General features: G+C 37.6%; 1 protein-coding gene across 6 annotated transcripts in view; it reads left to right on the top strand.

The window, feature by feature from the left end:
* MLIP (muscular LMNA interacting protein) overlaps positions 1–15,625 on the top strand; it is a 104,544-nt gene that overhangs the window by 58,696 nt on the left and 30,223 nt on the right. For 4 of the 6 annotated variants that reach the window (XM_063150679.1, XM_063150675.1, XM_063150681.1 and 1 more), the window contains 6 exons: positions 102–173; positions 8,698–8,763; positions 8,846–8,929; positions 9,025–9,084; positions 10,759–10,803; positions 13,262–13,306. In XM_063150679.1, coding sequence (XP_063006749.1) covers positions 102–173; positions 8,698–8,763; positions 8,846–8,929; positions 9,025–9,084; positions 10,759–10,803; positions 13,262–13,306 — 372 coding nt within the window. The remainder of the gene's footprint in view (positions 1–101; positions 174–8,697; positions 8,764–8,845; positions 8,930–9,024; positions 9,085–10,758; positions 10,804–13,261; positions 13,307–15,625) is intronic. The other 2 variants (XM_063150676.1, XM_063150677.1) reach the window with 2 other exon arrangements.

The following is a 15,625-nucleotide window of genomic DNA, read 5'->3' as shown; positions in this document are numbered from 1 at the left end:
ATTGTAATTGTCTTTCATTCTGTCGTACCTTTCCCCTCTCTCCCCTCTCTCTCTTCTACCCTGTTTTACTTCTCTTCCTGCTCTCTGGTTTACCCTTTTAGCAGTACAAGATCAAGACAAGCTACAAGGCATTTGCAGCAATCCCTACAAACACATTGCTTATGGAACAGAAGGTTAGTGTTTGCTCAAAGACTTGGGCACTGCATTGTACATTTGAGACCATTCAACTTGATGTACAAATTCGGACATGTCTGTTGGGGAATGCAGCAGAATGTGAATTCTGGGAACTAACTACTCAGGATTGTAATTCCAGCCATTTTATAGGGTCATCCACTTTCACTGAAGATCAAAGTTCCAGCAATCTGAATTTCTGAAAATCTATTTACTATAAAAAAGGAAAAAAAAATTCCACTGTCCTAAAGGAATTGCAACTTTTATCGCAACATCTCAAAATCTGTTTAGTTTTTGGAAAGTGTCTGAAGCACGGCTGTTCTGGGACTTGAAAATCAGTAGATCTTGGTCAGGTAATGATTATTGGACAGCTGTGCTTATACCCATAAATTTAACAACCAAAAATATGATATTTTGACCTGCTGTTTTGTTAAATGGAGAACCATCCTGGCCATTGTTCTGGCCTCTGTTAACTTCCATTCTTCCTGAACACTGTGAGAGCTAGTGGGCCATTCTCAGTTTGTAGTTTATGCTAGCAATCATTTTCTGTAGGACAGGCAGATAGATTCAAACCCCAGACTTCAGTGCATTGGTTTACCTCCAAAGTCACAGTCAACAAGGGCAGGGCTGTATAGTCTTATTCAGACAGTTCAACTTGAAAAGTCAATTGAAAATTTAAGCTTTGCATTAAGGGTTCAAAATACCCACAGACATTTATTTTTAAAATATTTTTTCCCAAATTAATTTACTCAAAAGAATAGCTAAGTTTAAGAAAAGCTTTCTCTGATGATCAATGAGCTAAGTGTCTTGCATGTTTAAAGACATGCTTAATCATGGTGACATTCAGTTTGTAACTTTTCAGAAAAAGCTTTCTGTTCAGGACCTAGTTGAGGAATTTCCCCTCTGATTAATTTGTTTAAACATTCCTGAGTACACATTTAAATATTTATACACATATACAGCTCAGTTGATTTCACTAGTAGTTTACAAAGCCTGAAGTTATTGGTGAACTTAACTGTACAATATTTGAAGATGATAATTTTTTCCTTGAAATGTTACTGATTATGATCTAGTAATGATCAGTTAAGTGCTATAACTCAGATTATTTTTCAGAAAAAAAAAGATATATTCTTTTCCTATATTCTTTTAATCTTGAAGGATTTTCTTAATCTTTTGCATAAAACCTGATCCTTCCCTTACTTAAATCTTGAATGCACTAATGAAGGTTATGTTTGCTTTAGCTTGCAATGTGGTGTAATAGAAACGGCTCTGTAAAGGAAAATAGCTGATGCAGGAGATTCTACACCCCTACAGAATGTATTTTGGGAGGGTTTTGTTTGAGCAGAAAGCCTGTTAGTGGGTGGAAGAATTTGGTGACTCCTGAAGTACCACTTCATGGTTGACTTCACCTGAAAGGCACCGTTAGTGCACTCTGAGACTGCACCACCCTGCAACCCAAGCCAGGTAGGTGACCCTGAGCAGGACACCCACTCTAAGATCACACTCCTGATGTGAACTGGTGGGTTTATGTCAGCTATCTGATTGCACTTTTTCATAAGAAAATGGATTTCCTTTTGACAGTCTTGCTGGCACTGTCTTGGGCATTGACCCACAAACTGCATGTTACTTATCCCCAATACATGAAACGGATTTGTGCAATCTAATGCCAGCTCCTGTGGAAAAAGCAACAATTCAAAAGATATCTGTGTTTAGATAGACTTCTAGTTATCCATGGATTTACTGAAAATCGTAGCCTTGGTGTATCCTTCAGTAGTGAGAGCAGTCATGTAGTACTAATAAGAAATCAATTCTCTGTTATAGGATTTCCCTTCAGGAGAGACACCTGACTAAGTAACTTTGTAAGTGTATATTTATGTTTCAGCATTGCCTGCGAACATGCTTTCTCCCATCTGGGGAGTTATGGGAAACAGTCTCCTATTGATCTGCAGCAGCAGCTAATTGTAGTGCTCCTAAGCTGGTCCTGTTGTGTCAGCTGATGAGAGTTTAGAGTATGACTCCCATGAGAAAGCATGAAGAAATCACGTGGCACACTCAGGCCCCATTGTACCAAGTCTTCATATCCAAATATTCTTCTCAAAATGTTGCGTAGGGAACTCATGATACGTTCTAGCTCAACGAGAGTAGTTATGTTGTTCCCATTTTATGCAAAGCATTTTACACGCAGCATTTAAAAGAGTGAGATTTAGGACAGTAAGATTTTAACTACATAAGTGATATTTTATTAACATCTAATTGTTATTATATGATTGGAAAACCAACATAATTTTAGATATATTTTTTAGCCTAAGGTGCTAAAGTAGTGTTTTGCTATGTGATTAAATTAGAAATGCATGTTATCAGAAGTAGGCTTTTTCCCACTGTGTGAGTAATTATGTTATTTAATTTAAGTGGTCATGAGAAATAAAATTAATAAGAATTGTGTTGTGGGTGATCTTAGTAACAATTCATCTACAGTATTAATTGGGTCCTATGACAGAAAACTGCTCCTCATGGGCCACGTAAGGTGCAATGATTTGACTGCCTCTGAATTTTCTGTTGATATCTTTCTTTCTCAAGGTTCTTTTCTGTTTGTGTAGATGTTTTAATTTAAACTGGCATTTTTCAACTTTAATTTAAACTAGCATTTTTCAACCTCTGCTAATGAAACCATTAGGCTGTCATCACCTTAATGTTTTTTTTAGAACATGCTCTTATCCTCCAATACTCTTACTCAAAGAGAGTCGTTCGAGTACGTGCCCATTAGTTGAGAAGAAAAGGCTGATTGGCTCTATATGTGTATACTTTGAGAAACCCAGAAGTGGCTTAACCTCATCAAGTCTCCTTATTGGCAAGTTTCCCAGGTGTTTGAGTTTGTATGAACCTGATGTTTCTCACATAATTTCTGTTGTCTGCTCAGAAAAAGCACTACCCAGGATATCTCTTGGAAGACCGGGCTGTAACTTCCTTCACAGCCAGAAAAACGAGACTTGTTTTTAGGGGACTCACCCTCAGCATGGTCAGGCTCTGTCAGGGAACAGCAAGAGGGGAGCTCAGAGCAAAACTGAGCTGGCAGCCAGGACGTCAGGACAATGTCCTCACCAGGACGGGCACAGCTCCACAGTGCCTGAGCAGGGATGGCAGAAACTCTGATAATGAGCTGGTGATGCCCAGGGTCACTCAGCAGTGCCATCACAGCCACACAAATCCAGAGCTTTGAGTCAGACCACAGACTGTGATACTGAGCCCTTCAGCCCAGCAGATCATAGGATCCACTGGCCAGAAGAGGAAGCCGAACAAGTTTAAAATAGGCACAAGGCAAAAATTTGACAGAAAGAATTAATCAGCCATTAGAAAAAACCTGGAGACTGAAATAGCCATTTTATCACAAAAACTGAAAAATCAAGACAGGACAATTTTGTGGTTTCTCATGTTCCAGATAGTCCTGTGGTTTAAAGACGTCATACTAGGTGAGCATTGACATTCCTTGTGGCCTTATTAACACTGAAACAGTGAGTCACACTTCTGCAGACACTCACCCTTGTGTAAGTTCTACAATTATATGGATGTGGGCACAGTCTAATTCAAAATTCCCTTCTGAATTGGGTATTATTTAAAAAGTAATGTGTCTGTTAATTTGAGGTTGTATTTATCAAGTATCAACTACAATGTCTTTCAGCCAAAATGGATAGATGAAGAATTTATTTCCGGGTGCTACAGCAAAATTCATGACTTTAAATACCTTGTGTTAAGAAAGAAAGGCAATAATTTGTGCAGTTGTAGAGTGATAAAGGTCTGTAATAATAACCAAATGTGCTAATATAGGAACAGCCTCTGAACTCCTTCTTTCTTTCTTTCAAGGGCCTTGAAAATAGTGTCTTAAAACAACTGCAACTTCATCTTTAGGATTATGTAGAATTTTATATGTAACCCAAAAACTGTTGTAGGCTTTGGATTTACAAACCAAAAAATTATTCTCTTAACAGTTCAGTCTTCTTTGGTCTACAGCAAGCTCTATGCAGGTGAATATGGGTTTTTTGTATTTTGTCCAGCTACACATCCCCTCTACATACTGATTGGTGTGAATTTCTCTTGTCTGAGCATCTTTTTGGTGGAAAGGAAACATCAGGGGCTTATCCCACACTACTTCTATCCCACACATCTTCTGAAAAACACTAGGTAGGACTGGCTGTGGATGGAAGGGGTGCAAGTGTTGTCTCATTTGGATTCTGTTTATCAACTGATGACAAGCAGACAGCAATAATTTCAGTTCTAAGTAAATGTAGAAAAAGTAAAACAGTCTTTCCATATTTTGTTACACTTCTTGGAAAACTTCAAAGATCTGGTAATTGCATCACCTGTAGAAACAGACTAAAGGCAGTGCAGCATATTCTCTTTGTGGAAGAAAAAAATAGAAAAAGGTATTTTCCTCTGCATGCAGAAAGAAAAAAAAAAAAGAGGGTATGTTGGTTGGTTTTTTTTATTTTTGGATTTTTTTTTAAAGTGAAAAGGAAGAAATGCAACTGAGGAAGCATGGCAGCATTCAGCTGCATTGAAGAACCAGCTTTAAGTTCTTGCCTTTAGGAAGCTCTTAGTTATTGTATTATCAGAAATCCATTGCTATAGGAACTGATCATAGCGAATGCTGTGGTTTCTCCTTGAAATCATACAGGTTTCTCCTTGAAATCATACAGCAGGAGCCTGGAGGACAATTTTTCTCACTCAGGTGATTGACCTAACTGCTGGACAATTGGCTATTATGAGGCATGTCAGAACTTTCTGGACCTTGAAAGCGTTTCTGACAAGACTTTGCTGAGAATATTCTAATAAAAATAGGCTTTCCCCAAATATTTCTGGTGTGCACTTACTAGGTGAATTTCTTGCATCCAGATTATGTGTTCACATCAAAGTGTTTCTCAAGGCTAGAGACAAATACCTCGTGGTAAGAAAGAAAGGCAATAATTTGTGCAGTTGTAGGACTAAATAAAAGACCTAGTTTATCTGTAATAATAATCAAATATGCCAATGTAGGAGCAGCCTTTGAGCTCACTCATTTTTCATGGGCCTTGCAGTTTTCAATATTAATTATTTTATGGGACAGAAAATAGTAGGTATAATTTCAGTAAAATTTTCAGTGTAATCTTCCAGCATCTTCAAGAGAGAAGTTAAAGGAAATAATGGTATGTGAAGTTCCATTGTGTGGTGGGATTTTTTCACACACGCTGAGGGCTTGGGAAAAGATAGAGATGGGGAAAATATGCTCAGTCCAGGGTTTTCAGAATACAGTAAGAGGAAAGCTATGTCAGATCTAGGTCACAAAATTAATTTCTTTTATTGATGTGGTCCATTGGTGGATGACATTATTTTCTATATATCCTATATGTTGCCTGGACTTTTCAGTCTTCTAATGAAATACTAGGTATTGTGTTTGGGTCATTTACCAGTATCCTTTCAGCTCTGATACAGTTTTAGCAATCAAAAAGGAAGAAAGTGGAAGGAAGGGTTGTAGTCATCATTGATGTCAATGGCACAAATGCATCATGCCCCCAAAATTGCCCTTTTCAAGGAAAAAAAACAGTGGTTCAGCTACTGGTTATTTCATTTAAATTGCTTTACATTTTCATTATCTAAATTATGATGTTCTTTTAAATTTTGGTACCCCTGTTGTTTCATATATAATCAAAAATTTGAATGTCTAAACAAGAATGTTCCACTTTTAATATTGTTAGGCCATCAGCATAGGAAGTGAATCTTGAGTACTGTTGATAGTGCTAATCAGCAGCATGTAGATAGAAATTAATCATAACATTTTTGCATGATGACACCAGTAATTTTGAAAATGTAGTTGTACATTTTTATCTCTTTATTTTTCCTATGTGGAAATGTGAAAGAAGGCATGCTGGGAAAAAATGAGATGTGTTTTGAAAAGCTAACAACAGATCAAACAGAACCATTTCTCTTAGTAGAGGTGGTAGGGATAGTTATAGAGAGTATAATTTCCTGTTTCTACTCTTTCTTTGGAAAAATCAGCTGTTCAAATAAGAAAAAATGAAAAATAGGAAAAAGAAAGAAAGAGAGAAAGAGAGAAAGAGAGTGAGAGAGAGAGAGAGAGAAAGAAAGAAAGAAAGAAAGAAAGAAAGAAAGAAAGAAAGAAAGAAAGAAAGAAAGAAAGAAAGAAAGAAAGAAAGAAGGAAAGAAAGAAAGAAGGAAAGAAAGAAAGAGAAAGAAAGAAAGAAAAGAAGAATTAAAGAGTTGAAATAGTGAATGAAATTAGATTAATTGGTTTGAAGATTAAAATTTTCTTTTCCCAAAGTACAGTAAGGGAGAACACTGCAGCTTTTTTCTAGTGTGGCTCCTGCATGATGGCTGTGTCTCAGGGGGACTGTGGAGAGCACAGACCTTGGTGCTGTGCTCACCTGCCTTCCTTAGTCACTGAAGGCTCCAAAATGGAAAGATATTTGGGAACTCAGCTTCTGAAATGAATAGTTTCTTAAATTAGCCATCTTGGCTCTGAGCAGAGACTTCTGGATGTGGCTGTAATTTCTCTGGAAAGATTCTCCCAAATCTGCAGGGTAGTTGTTTCTTACCCTTGATTTTGTTCACCCACTATTCTGGTGAAGTGAATATGAAACAGCAACTGTATTTTTTTTCTTAACAATCCCTTTATTATGTTTATTATCTTACTGGTTTGTTGGGGGTTTTGAGAAGCTTTGATAATTCCCCATTCCAAATCCATGATTGATTAGAAGTTTTTCTTTTTCCTAACTCACATTCAAACTCATCATTCCTCTATATCAGGCTGTTTTGTCAAACCTGACCCTAATAGGTACTGAAATGACTCTTCTTCTTAATTTTGTTGCTTATTGAACCAGGGGCACTGTATTTGAGTGCAGTGCTGAGCTCTCTTTGGCTGAGTCCTCCTCTTCAACAGGACTGTCTTTCTTTTTGAAACTCTAACTGGATGAAAATGATGAAACTTCAGAGATGAGAAAGGCTATTTATCTTTTCTTGGTCTGTCTTGGGATAAGATTACATTAATTTCTGTATATCAAAGTGAATCACTTTTACATTTCACCTTTTGAACTGAAACTACTCTAAGGCCAACACATTTGTCATTTGTCAAGAGGTAGAGAGAAAGGAAGAAATGTTTGGAAAGCAATCACTTTTAATTTTAGTAGAAGACATGGTGTTCCATGAATGTGCTTTTGTGCGAGATCATTTGTGGGTGGTATTATAATAATATGAAAAGTAAATTGTCACTAACTTTTCGCTTAGGTGTACACACATGTATGCTGCCAGTAGCTGGACAAGGAAAGAAATAAAATGTAGTCAGCAAAGTAAAACTCAGAAATAAGTGTGCTTCTTTTCTTTTTTTATTTTTTAAATATTTTGACATTTCCATCACAGGTCCACATACATCTCCTGTATTTGGCAGCCCTCACACCCACCTCAGTGGCACCAGCCCATGCACGCAGAATCCCACATGCATGAAAAAGGGCTTAACTGGAATGCTCTTTTTACTCTTATACTTAAAAAAAAAAATTAACAAAATGAAACCTTACAAAAACATAATGTGTTAAACAAAAAAACTCCGCAAACCCTGCGGTTCCCTTCCCTGTAGTCCAGCTTCAGCAGACACATCAGCAGGCTTCCTGAGTAATTTTTGGTCTCAGCACGGTGTCTATTTGAAAATCACTTCAAAGCAAAAATGGGTGATGGCAGGAAGAATGTGCTTCACAGATGCTGGATGAAGATGAAAAGGGAACTGAGCAGTGGATTTTGGCTTTTGAGGGTGTTTTGTGATCCTTATAAAGTGAAGGGATTGGCAAACTGATTTCCACTGTTCTCAGACCTGCTCCAAGTACCGGTATAGGGAAGTGAGCGGTATAGCCAAACACAGAAGCTTGTGTTTTGTTTGGAGAGATTGCATTTGTGCTTATTGTGAGATCACAAATACAGTATGGAACATATTTTACTGCATACATTTCTGATTTCAGGCTAAAATCCAAGAATGGCAAACACTATTTCTGTTCCAAGGTGACACCACCATCCTCTTTAAACAGGAGACACTTTTCACAGAAAATATCTACTGAAAGAAAGAAAAGGGCCTCCTGTGTGTTTGGGTCCCTGACTTGTCCATCTGCTCACAGGTGGTGGCTCTGTGTTGACACACAGCAGGCATCCCCCAACGCTCTGTGGCATACAGTGCACACTCACTGTGACACATTTACTGTGAAGAAGGTGGCATTATTGAAGGAGAAGACAATTGGAACTGGTAGTTTCTGATTTTCCAAAAGTGGAGATGATTCATTCTGCTTGAATACTTTCTTCTCTGTAAACCCATAACCATACCACTCTGAATCAGGTTTTGGGAACTTAAAGAACATCACCAGGCCTGTAATTTCTTTCTTTTCCATCTTTCAATGGTGAAAGTGCCACCTTTGGAAACAGAGTATTGGAAAAAGTGTATGTTTGTTTGGTTTTCAAAATTTTCAACTCAGTATCACACCAAAATCTCTTGAATTGCAGGCATTAGAAGAGCCAACCAAGCCTGCTAGTGCGACTGAAGGCACTGCTTTGGACACTCATTCAGAGGTAGTGTGTTATTTATCTTTCAGATCTACATTTGAAATCAAAAAGCAAAGTTTAACTAAGTGATCCATCCCTCCCTTTTCAGATGTGCTCCCCTGCCCAGCTCAGACAACAAACCGAAGAATTGTGTGCTGTCATTGATCAAGTCCTGCAGGACCCCTTGACTATGGTAACCCATCAGTATGTGGAATGGACTTATTATCTCCTTTCCCTTTTGTCTTCTGTCATTAACATGTCTATTCTCTGTTGAAAATAATCTTCCAGCGCCGGTGTGAGTCTTCTCCAAGTTTTCTGCAGATGAGCACAGAGTCAGATGTTGGCAAGGTAGGTGGATAAGTCCATGTCCACAGCAAGGGGACTTTTCAAGTAATTATAAAGGCAGGCAAATTCAGTAGGCAGTAGGGATGGCTGTGACAGTAAAACCAATGGCAACTCAGAGCTGCAGCTGAGAAATGCAAAATCAAAAGTGTTTGGTGGCTAAAACAACATGGAAAGACAGAACTGTAGCCCTGGAGCCTGTGCAGTCTTTGCTGCAGGATGCTTTCCTGGAGTCAGAAAGAGATATATTATGAAAGAGAAAGAGTGTTATAAGGCTTCAGAGGCTAAAATCTCTCATACTTTCCTGCCATAGGGCAGGATCTCTGACCCTCTGCCAGACTTCATCCCATCCATGTGTTGTTACTACAAAGCAACCGTATTTCTAGCTTTGGTGGCTGGCAGCATCTTTCAGAACATGGGATTTTTTCAAGTTCATTATTTATCTTCAAATAATGGGAGTATTGAATTAATAGTTGGACTAGTTCTGAAGTTCTGATTTCATTTTAAGTCTCACCACTCCTAGAAGGAGGATGTCTGCAATATCTCTTTCTCCTGGATGACTAAGAAATAGGTAGTGAGAGGGAGGGTTAATTTTCTGCTTCTAAACTTTTGGTTTCATTAAGTTATGCTGATGTGCCTTCTGGGTTCAGAGGGATGGCTAACCAAGGGAAGAAGGTCTTGTATTCAGTTTGCTGCAGGTAAATTAAAGTTACTGTTGCAGCAATAGGAAAGTGAAAATGGCAGAAATGCAACTAAAAATGGCAGGAAAGGAATTTCTGGCAGATGAACACATAAAAAAGTTAATCCATTCAAAATATCCTGCTGAATGTTCAGTCCACCATGCAAGAATAGGGCACAGGTCCAGCATTTCTCAGTGGCTATATTGAATATACAATTCAAATTTAATTTCTGTTTTTGAAAGTACTTCTGTCAATCAGCGTGCAGGGGCGAATTGGACTCCAAGAGGCTGAAAGACAGAAATGTGATAGCAGGAGAAGGATGGGCAGACAGTGTAATTGAGTGTGTTTTCCACTGCCTGAAGAATCTGGAGTGGTTAAAATGCTGCTACCAAGCTGAGTTAGAGTATCCAAAAACCACTTCCTTGGGCAATTGAGAATGGCAGGCATCTTTTAGCAGTCATGAAATCAAATAAATGCAGCATAGGGACCAAGCTAAAAGTGTTGAGGATCTCAGAATGAGGTCAAAAAGTGCTTAACGGAGGGTAAAAGAAGGTCATAGACATGGAAGAAAAAAAAGAGCTGATTTGCCTTAGAATTGTTATGGATTAGTCAAATTAAAGCAAATTCTTGCAAATGAAAGCATGCAGATGTAATATTTTGTATGCTGTGAGCAAATGTAACTTCAATTTCATAAGGCAATGATACTTATGGCTATCTAATAATAAGCATTTTGTTATGAGAGTTCTCATATTAAATGCCAACCTCAATAGAGCAGGATCAATGTTTTTGAGCAGTAAAATTAAGTAGTATTTTCTATAATAAACATACAAGCAAAGCTTAAATATGCCTTAGTCTCATATATGGTGTGAATATTTCTGGAAAACGTAAGTTTTCCTGAATTTGAGCAATTAATAAAGTCTCAGAATGTTGAAAATCTCTTGGAGTTACCGTTCAGAGTAACTCAATATATTGATTATATATCTGTTTGTTTTTTTACAAGATGTCAACAACACTGCAGAGAGCAGCTGGGCGTGAAACCAGATATGTAAGTACTTTTACCATTGCTCTCTCCTTTGCATGCAAAAATGCTTACTTTATCTGCTCCTAAACAATCCTGGGTGAGTCTGAACAAGCACCTGCTTCTGATATCAGATGTTGACTAGAATAGACAAGCAAATATATTACAGTGCTGGCATTTGAGACTTGAAGTGTCTTCTCACTGTAGGAAATCCATCCCAGCTGGAGTCTCTCTTCACTGCTGTGTCTGTTGATAATTTTACCTGTGTAAATATGAGGTTAAAATTAACCTCCTCACACACTTTGTTGTTGTTTCCTTCAAGCCTGGGGCAAGAGTTCAGCTGTTTGGTAAACAGACTGTTTGTTATGGGTGCTGAAGGGTGCATTTCTCTGGACTCAGCCTGCACTGTAGGGGACTTGCTTTGGTAGAAGTCCTGTAGTTCTTGCTTATCCTTCAGAATCTGGGACTGATCCAAACTTTTCTTTCCAAGATACAGAGCTAGCTGAAAACCCATGGTTTAGATGGGTTGAAGCTGTTTTGTCACATACCGACATATGTTGAAAATATCTATATTGAGTCATTTGTTCAATTATTGAAACATTAAACCCAATTAACATATTAATTCTCTCTAGTGTACACACTTACTGCAGGTTCCACATTTTACTTGCAACTCATTTAGTCATGTGGTGAGAAATCTCAGCTTCCTATTCATCATTCAGCATTTCCATTGAATCTCAAATCAAAGCAGTACTGGCAAAGCAACAGAGCTCTCCCAGTTTTATGCCAGCACAATGCTTGACTGATCAATTCAATTTTGCTTCCTGAATGTGGCAGTATCCATATTTTATTGCATACTGTGATTTTTGCTTGACAGATTGTGCTGGCTCATACTAATTAGGACAAATATCAGAGGAGAGCTTTTTAATGAAATAAAAGAGTGTACTTCAGAGGTAGTCTTTGAGAACAGAGTGTATTTAATAACACTCCAGTGCAAATCTCCAGCTCCCAAAACTGAAATATGGACATATACCATAATTTCAGGCATCCAGCTTAGGGAAGCCTAGGGATGGCATGGAAAATCACCTTGACAAACACCTTTTTTCTGTTTCCACCAGAACTTTCTAGATGAATGAAACAAATCAATAGTTATAAATGTGTTTGGGAATAACACAGAGGTTTATGGGAAGGCCAATCTTTCCTATAAATTGTACAGGTGTGTTGAATTTTTTGTGTGTCAGGAGACAGACTGGGGTCCCCAGGCTGGGCTGTGGTGCCTGAACTTGAGGTGCCTGATATATCCTGAGGGATATATCCTGAGGGATATATCAGGTGTCTTTAATAGCATAGGTGCATCACAGCTCTTTCCTCCTCTCTCACTCTGCTTCCTTAGTAGGGTGTAAAAAGGCTATTTCTGCCCCAGTTAACAATCCAGGAGGTGGTTTGTCCTCTGGCCATTAGAGAAAGGACACACAGAAATGGTTTTCCACAGAGTTATCTTTTTGTATTTATGATATCTAATACTGAGATGCTTGTCCAAATTTTGCTTTGAAGCCATTTTTGGTTAAAAGAGGAGCTTAAATTTGTTTATGAGTAATGATTAATTGTTATTTATAACCACCACATGTAAAGGTAGATGTATGCATACATGGTAATATTGCTAATTACTTCAATAGGTTATAAAAAGTATTAAAGTATGTTGAAATAGCCTACAATTTAACAATTAAAATGTCTTAGGTTTGCCTTGGCCTCAGCTACCTTTTATATTCTCATGAACTTACATGAGAATATAATTTACACCCTTACCTTTTAAGGGTGTAAATTGTACAAACAGCGAGTGTATAAAAAGCATGGAAACTAAATTCAGTTTATACCAGCTAGCAACTAAGTACCACAGTTGTAATTTAATGACATTTAAAACTGTATGGTGTTTGATATGATTCTATTCACCATTTAATAATAATGCATCTCTGTAGGCTTTAGGGATGATACTGCTGATTTTTTGATTTTTAATGATAATACAATTATTCTCTAGATAGGAATTTATCATGATTAACTGGAAAAATCAATGTCCATACTACTGACATGTATGCTTAAGTAGGATTGTTCTGGTTCTACTACTATAAAGTGAGAAAAGGTTGAGAAGTTACTCAACCCAGTACTAATGTTTAAAACATTGATGCTGCAAATTAACAGACAATGGCAGGCTCAGAAAAATAAGATTTAAATTTCAAGATTAGATCAAGATGAAAACCAGAAATTTTGTTGCACTTGGAAAAAAGAATTCCTAAAATCTTAACAGGCATTTGACTATATCTAGAAATAAACTGGAAATGAGATTGTTTGATATTCTTTCATACCACTGTGTCATTGGGAAAACCTTCTCTAGCTAAGTTAAGCCTAGTGCTGTTCCTGAATTTTTTTCTGTCATCATTGTAATCACAAAGACATTGCATGTAATACCGTATATTTTCATCTTTTTTTGCAGGCCAACCTTTACAAATCAGTGCCTACAGTAACTGAGAGTCAGCTGGTATGTAGAGCACAGCTGTGATACACTGTTTTCAAAACTTGCACAAGACAAAATTTTATTAATTATTTGCTTTCTTAGTCCTTTGAAAAAAACTCCAGTCAATATCTTTTTACAAAGCTGCATGGCTTCTACAGAACTGTATTGTTGTTTTTTTTATTTCTGTGCTGAATTACACACCCATTTCAAGTAGCTGTAAATCCTGACACTACTTGTAAACCCGTGGGCCAAATGCCAAACTACAGGGTCATGCTGGATCTTGAGGTGCATGACAGCAATAGAATCAGCTGCTGCTTCTTGGACTCTTTTAATATTCCACTTGTGCAGTTTTGTTTAAATGTGAAATGATTCTAGGATCTATTTTCTTCTTACACTCTATTTTACATCAAAGCTGCTTTAATGAGTGAAAAGCAAGGGTAAGATCAAGTAATAAAGGGAGATTATGTATCAGATGTTCATTTAAGCTCTGATCACAAGTTCATCTTGTTGGAGACAAAATTTCTGAAGAAGAGTCAGAAGAGAAATCACGGAGCCTGCCCAAGTGACAGTGATCATTAATGGATGCTTAGGGAAAAAAGGAGATGTGGATGAGAAATTTTTCCCTTGTATTTTAAATAATGGAATCTTAGGGACTTCCTGAATCAATTTCTTCTCCTAGCAATCTTTGACTAAATCTGCTTTCATTATTTTTCTAGTTACTTTTTTGAATTTTGTTATATTTTGATCTTTATAACATTCTCTAGCAGTAGACTTTACTTTTAAATTATCAATGGTGCAAAATAGTACTTTAGTCCTTTGTTTTAAGCCTATGACTTGACCTCAGTTCTTGTACTGAAATAGCAAATAATTTTTCTTACTTTGCTTTCTAAATAATATAAGTTTTTCTAGATATTGCAATAATATCTAGACGTAGCACTGCCAGTCATGTCTGTTTCGTGTAGAAAATTAAAAATTGCTTTTTCACTCTTTGAAAAGTATGGATACTATCCCAAATCACTGATAATCCTTCTTGCCCTTCTCTATATCTTTTTCAGATATTTGTTTTTGAGGTTGGGAGACTAAAACCATAAATTTCTCTTGTATAGCTCTGAATACAGAACTTTCTATTTACATGAGGATGTGATAAGGTCCTTTATTGCTATTTCTATTCCTTTCTTAATGATTTATAGTTCTTTATTTAGTTCTTCCTACTTGTATTGAGCAGCAAGCCAATGTTTGCACAGAACTATACACAATAAAGTCAAGATATATTTCCTGAGTAGTGAGAGCTGGTTTCTCAGCTAATTAGCTTATTGGTGCATGAGCATGAGGAAATTTGGGATGTAGTTTAGCTTTTTGATGTAAAATGTGTCAATGCTGAATTCAGTTATGTTTCACCTGCCTTTTATTATTCATTTACTCAGTATTTTAGGATCTCTCTGTAAGTTTTTGCACCAATATTTTTAGTCCTCTAATTAGTATTACCACCAAACTTTGTCACCTTACCAGACAATCTTTCTGTCTGATCTGCATCCATAATTCAAAACCCAGATTCCCAAGCAGATTTCTCAGGAACTCCGTGACTTGTTCCAACGCTGGTGCTGGGGACAGGGACACCTTTGACTACACCACATTGCTCAGAGCTCCATCCAACCTGACGAGGGCTGGGGCGTCCACAACTTCTCTGGGCAACCTGTTCCAGTGCCTCACCACTCTCACAGTAAATAATTTCTTCCTAATACGTAATCTAAACCTGCCCTCTCTCTGTTTCAAGCAAATCTCCCTTGTTCTGTCGCTGATGGAATGGGGTTGCAACTGGGACCTGACCCACCAGTTTCAGCAAGATCTCAGGGGCAGCCAGGGTCATAATAACAGGGGAGAAAATTAGAGGTGAACGTGCCCATACCTCTGCCAACATTCAGTCTTCTCATTTTTTGGACAGATACTATGCAAGGCTCATTTTCATGCAAAATACCTTCAGTACCTGAGGGAGGGTGGCCCTGTCCATGCTGCCCATAGAGAGGCACCACAGCCTATAGATTATTTCTATTTGTGCATTTGCTGACCTGGGCCAAACCCATGCCAGAGAATGCCCTGGCACTGGGTCAATATCAATGATTATAGGTCAGTTCTGGAACTTGTGCTTTGGCCCTGTGTAATTTGCTGAAAGTTCTGTGCACATACAATGGCAGCCCAGTGCTATCATGACAGCCTTTACCATTTTTTCATATTGTTGTAGGAAGACCAACAATTTCCTTGGCAAACTTAGTTTTAAATTGTTTCTCAGTATGTCAGCTGTGACATTTGTCATCAAAGAAAGAGTTCAAGTTCTTAGTTTTGGAT

This window comes from Melospiza melodia, chromosome 3, assembly GCF_035770615.1.
Source record: "Melospiza melodia melodia isolate bMelMel2 chromosome 3, bMelMel2.pri, whole genome shotgun sequence".
Lineage (NCBI taxonomy): Eukaryota > Metazoa > Chordata > Aves > Passeriformes > Passerellidae > Melospiza > Melospiza melodia.
The sequence above is the reverse complement of the archived record's forward strand: the minus strand, read 5'-3'. Positions and strand labels throughout refer to the sequence as shown.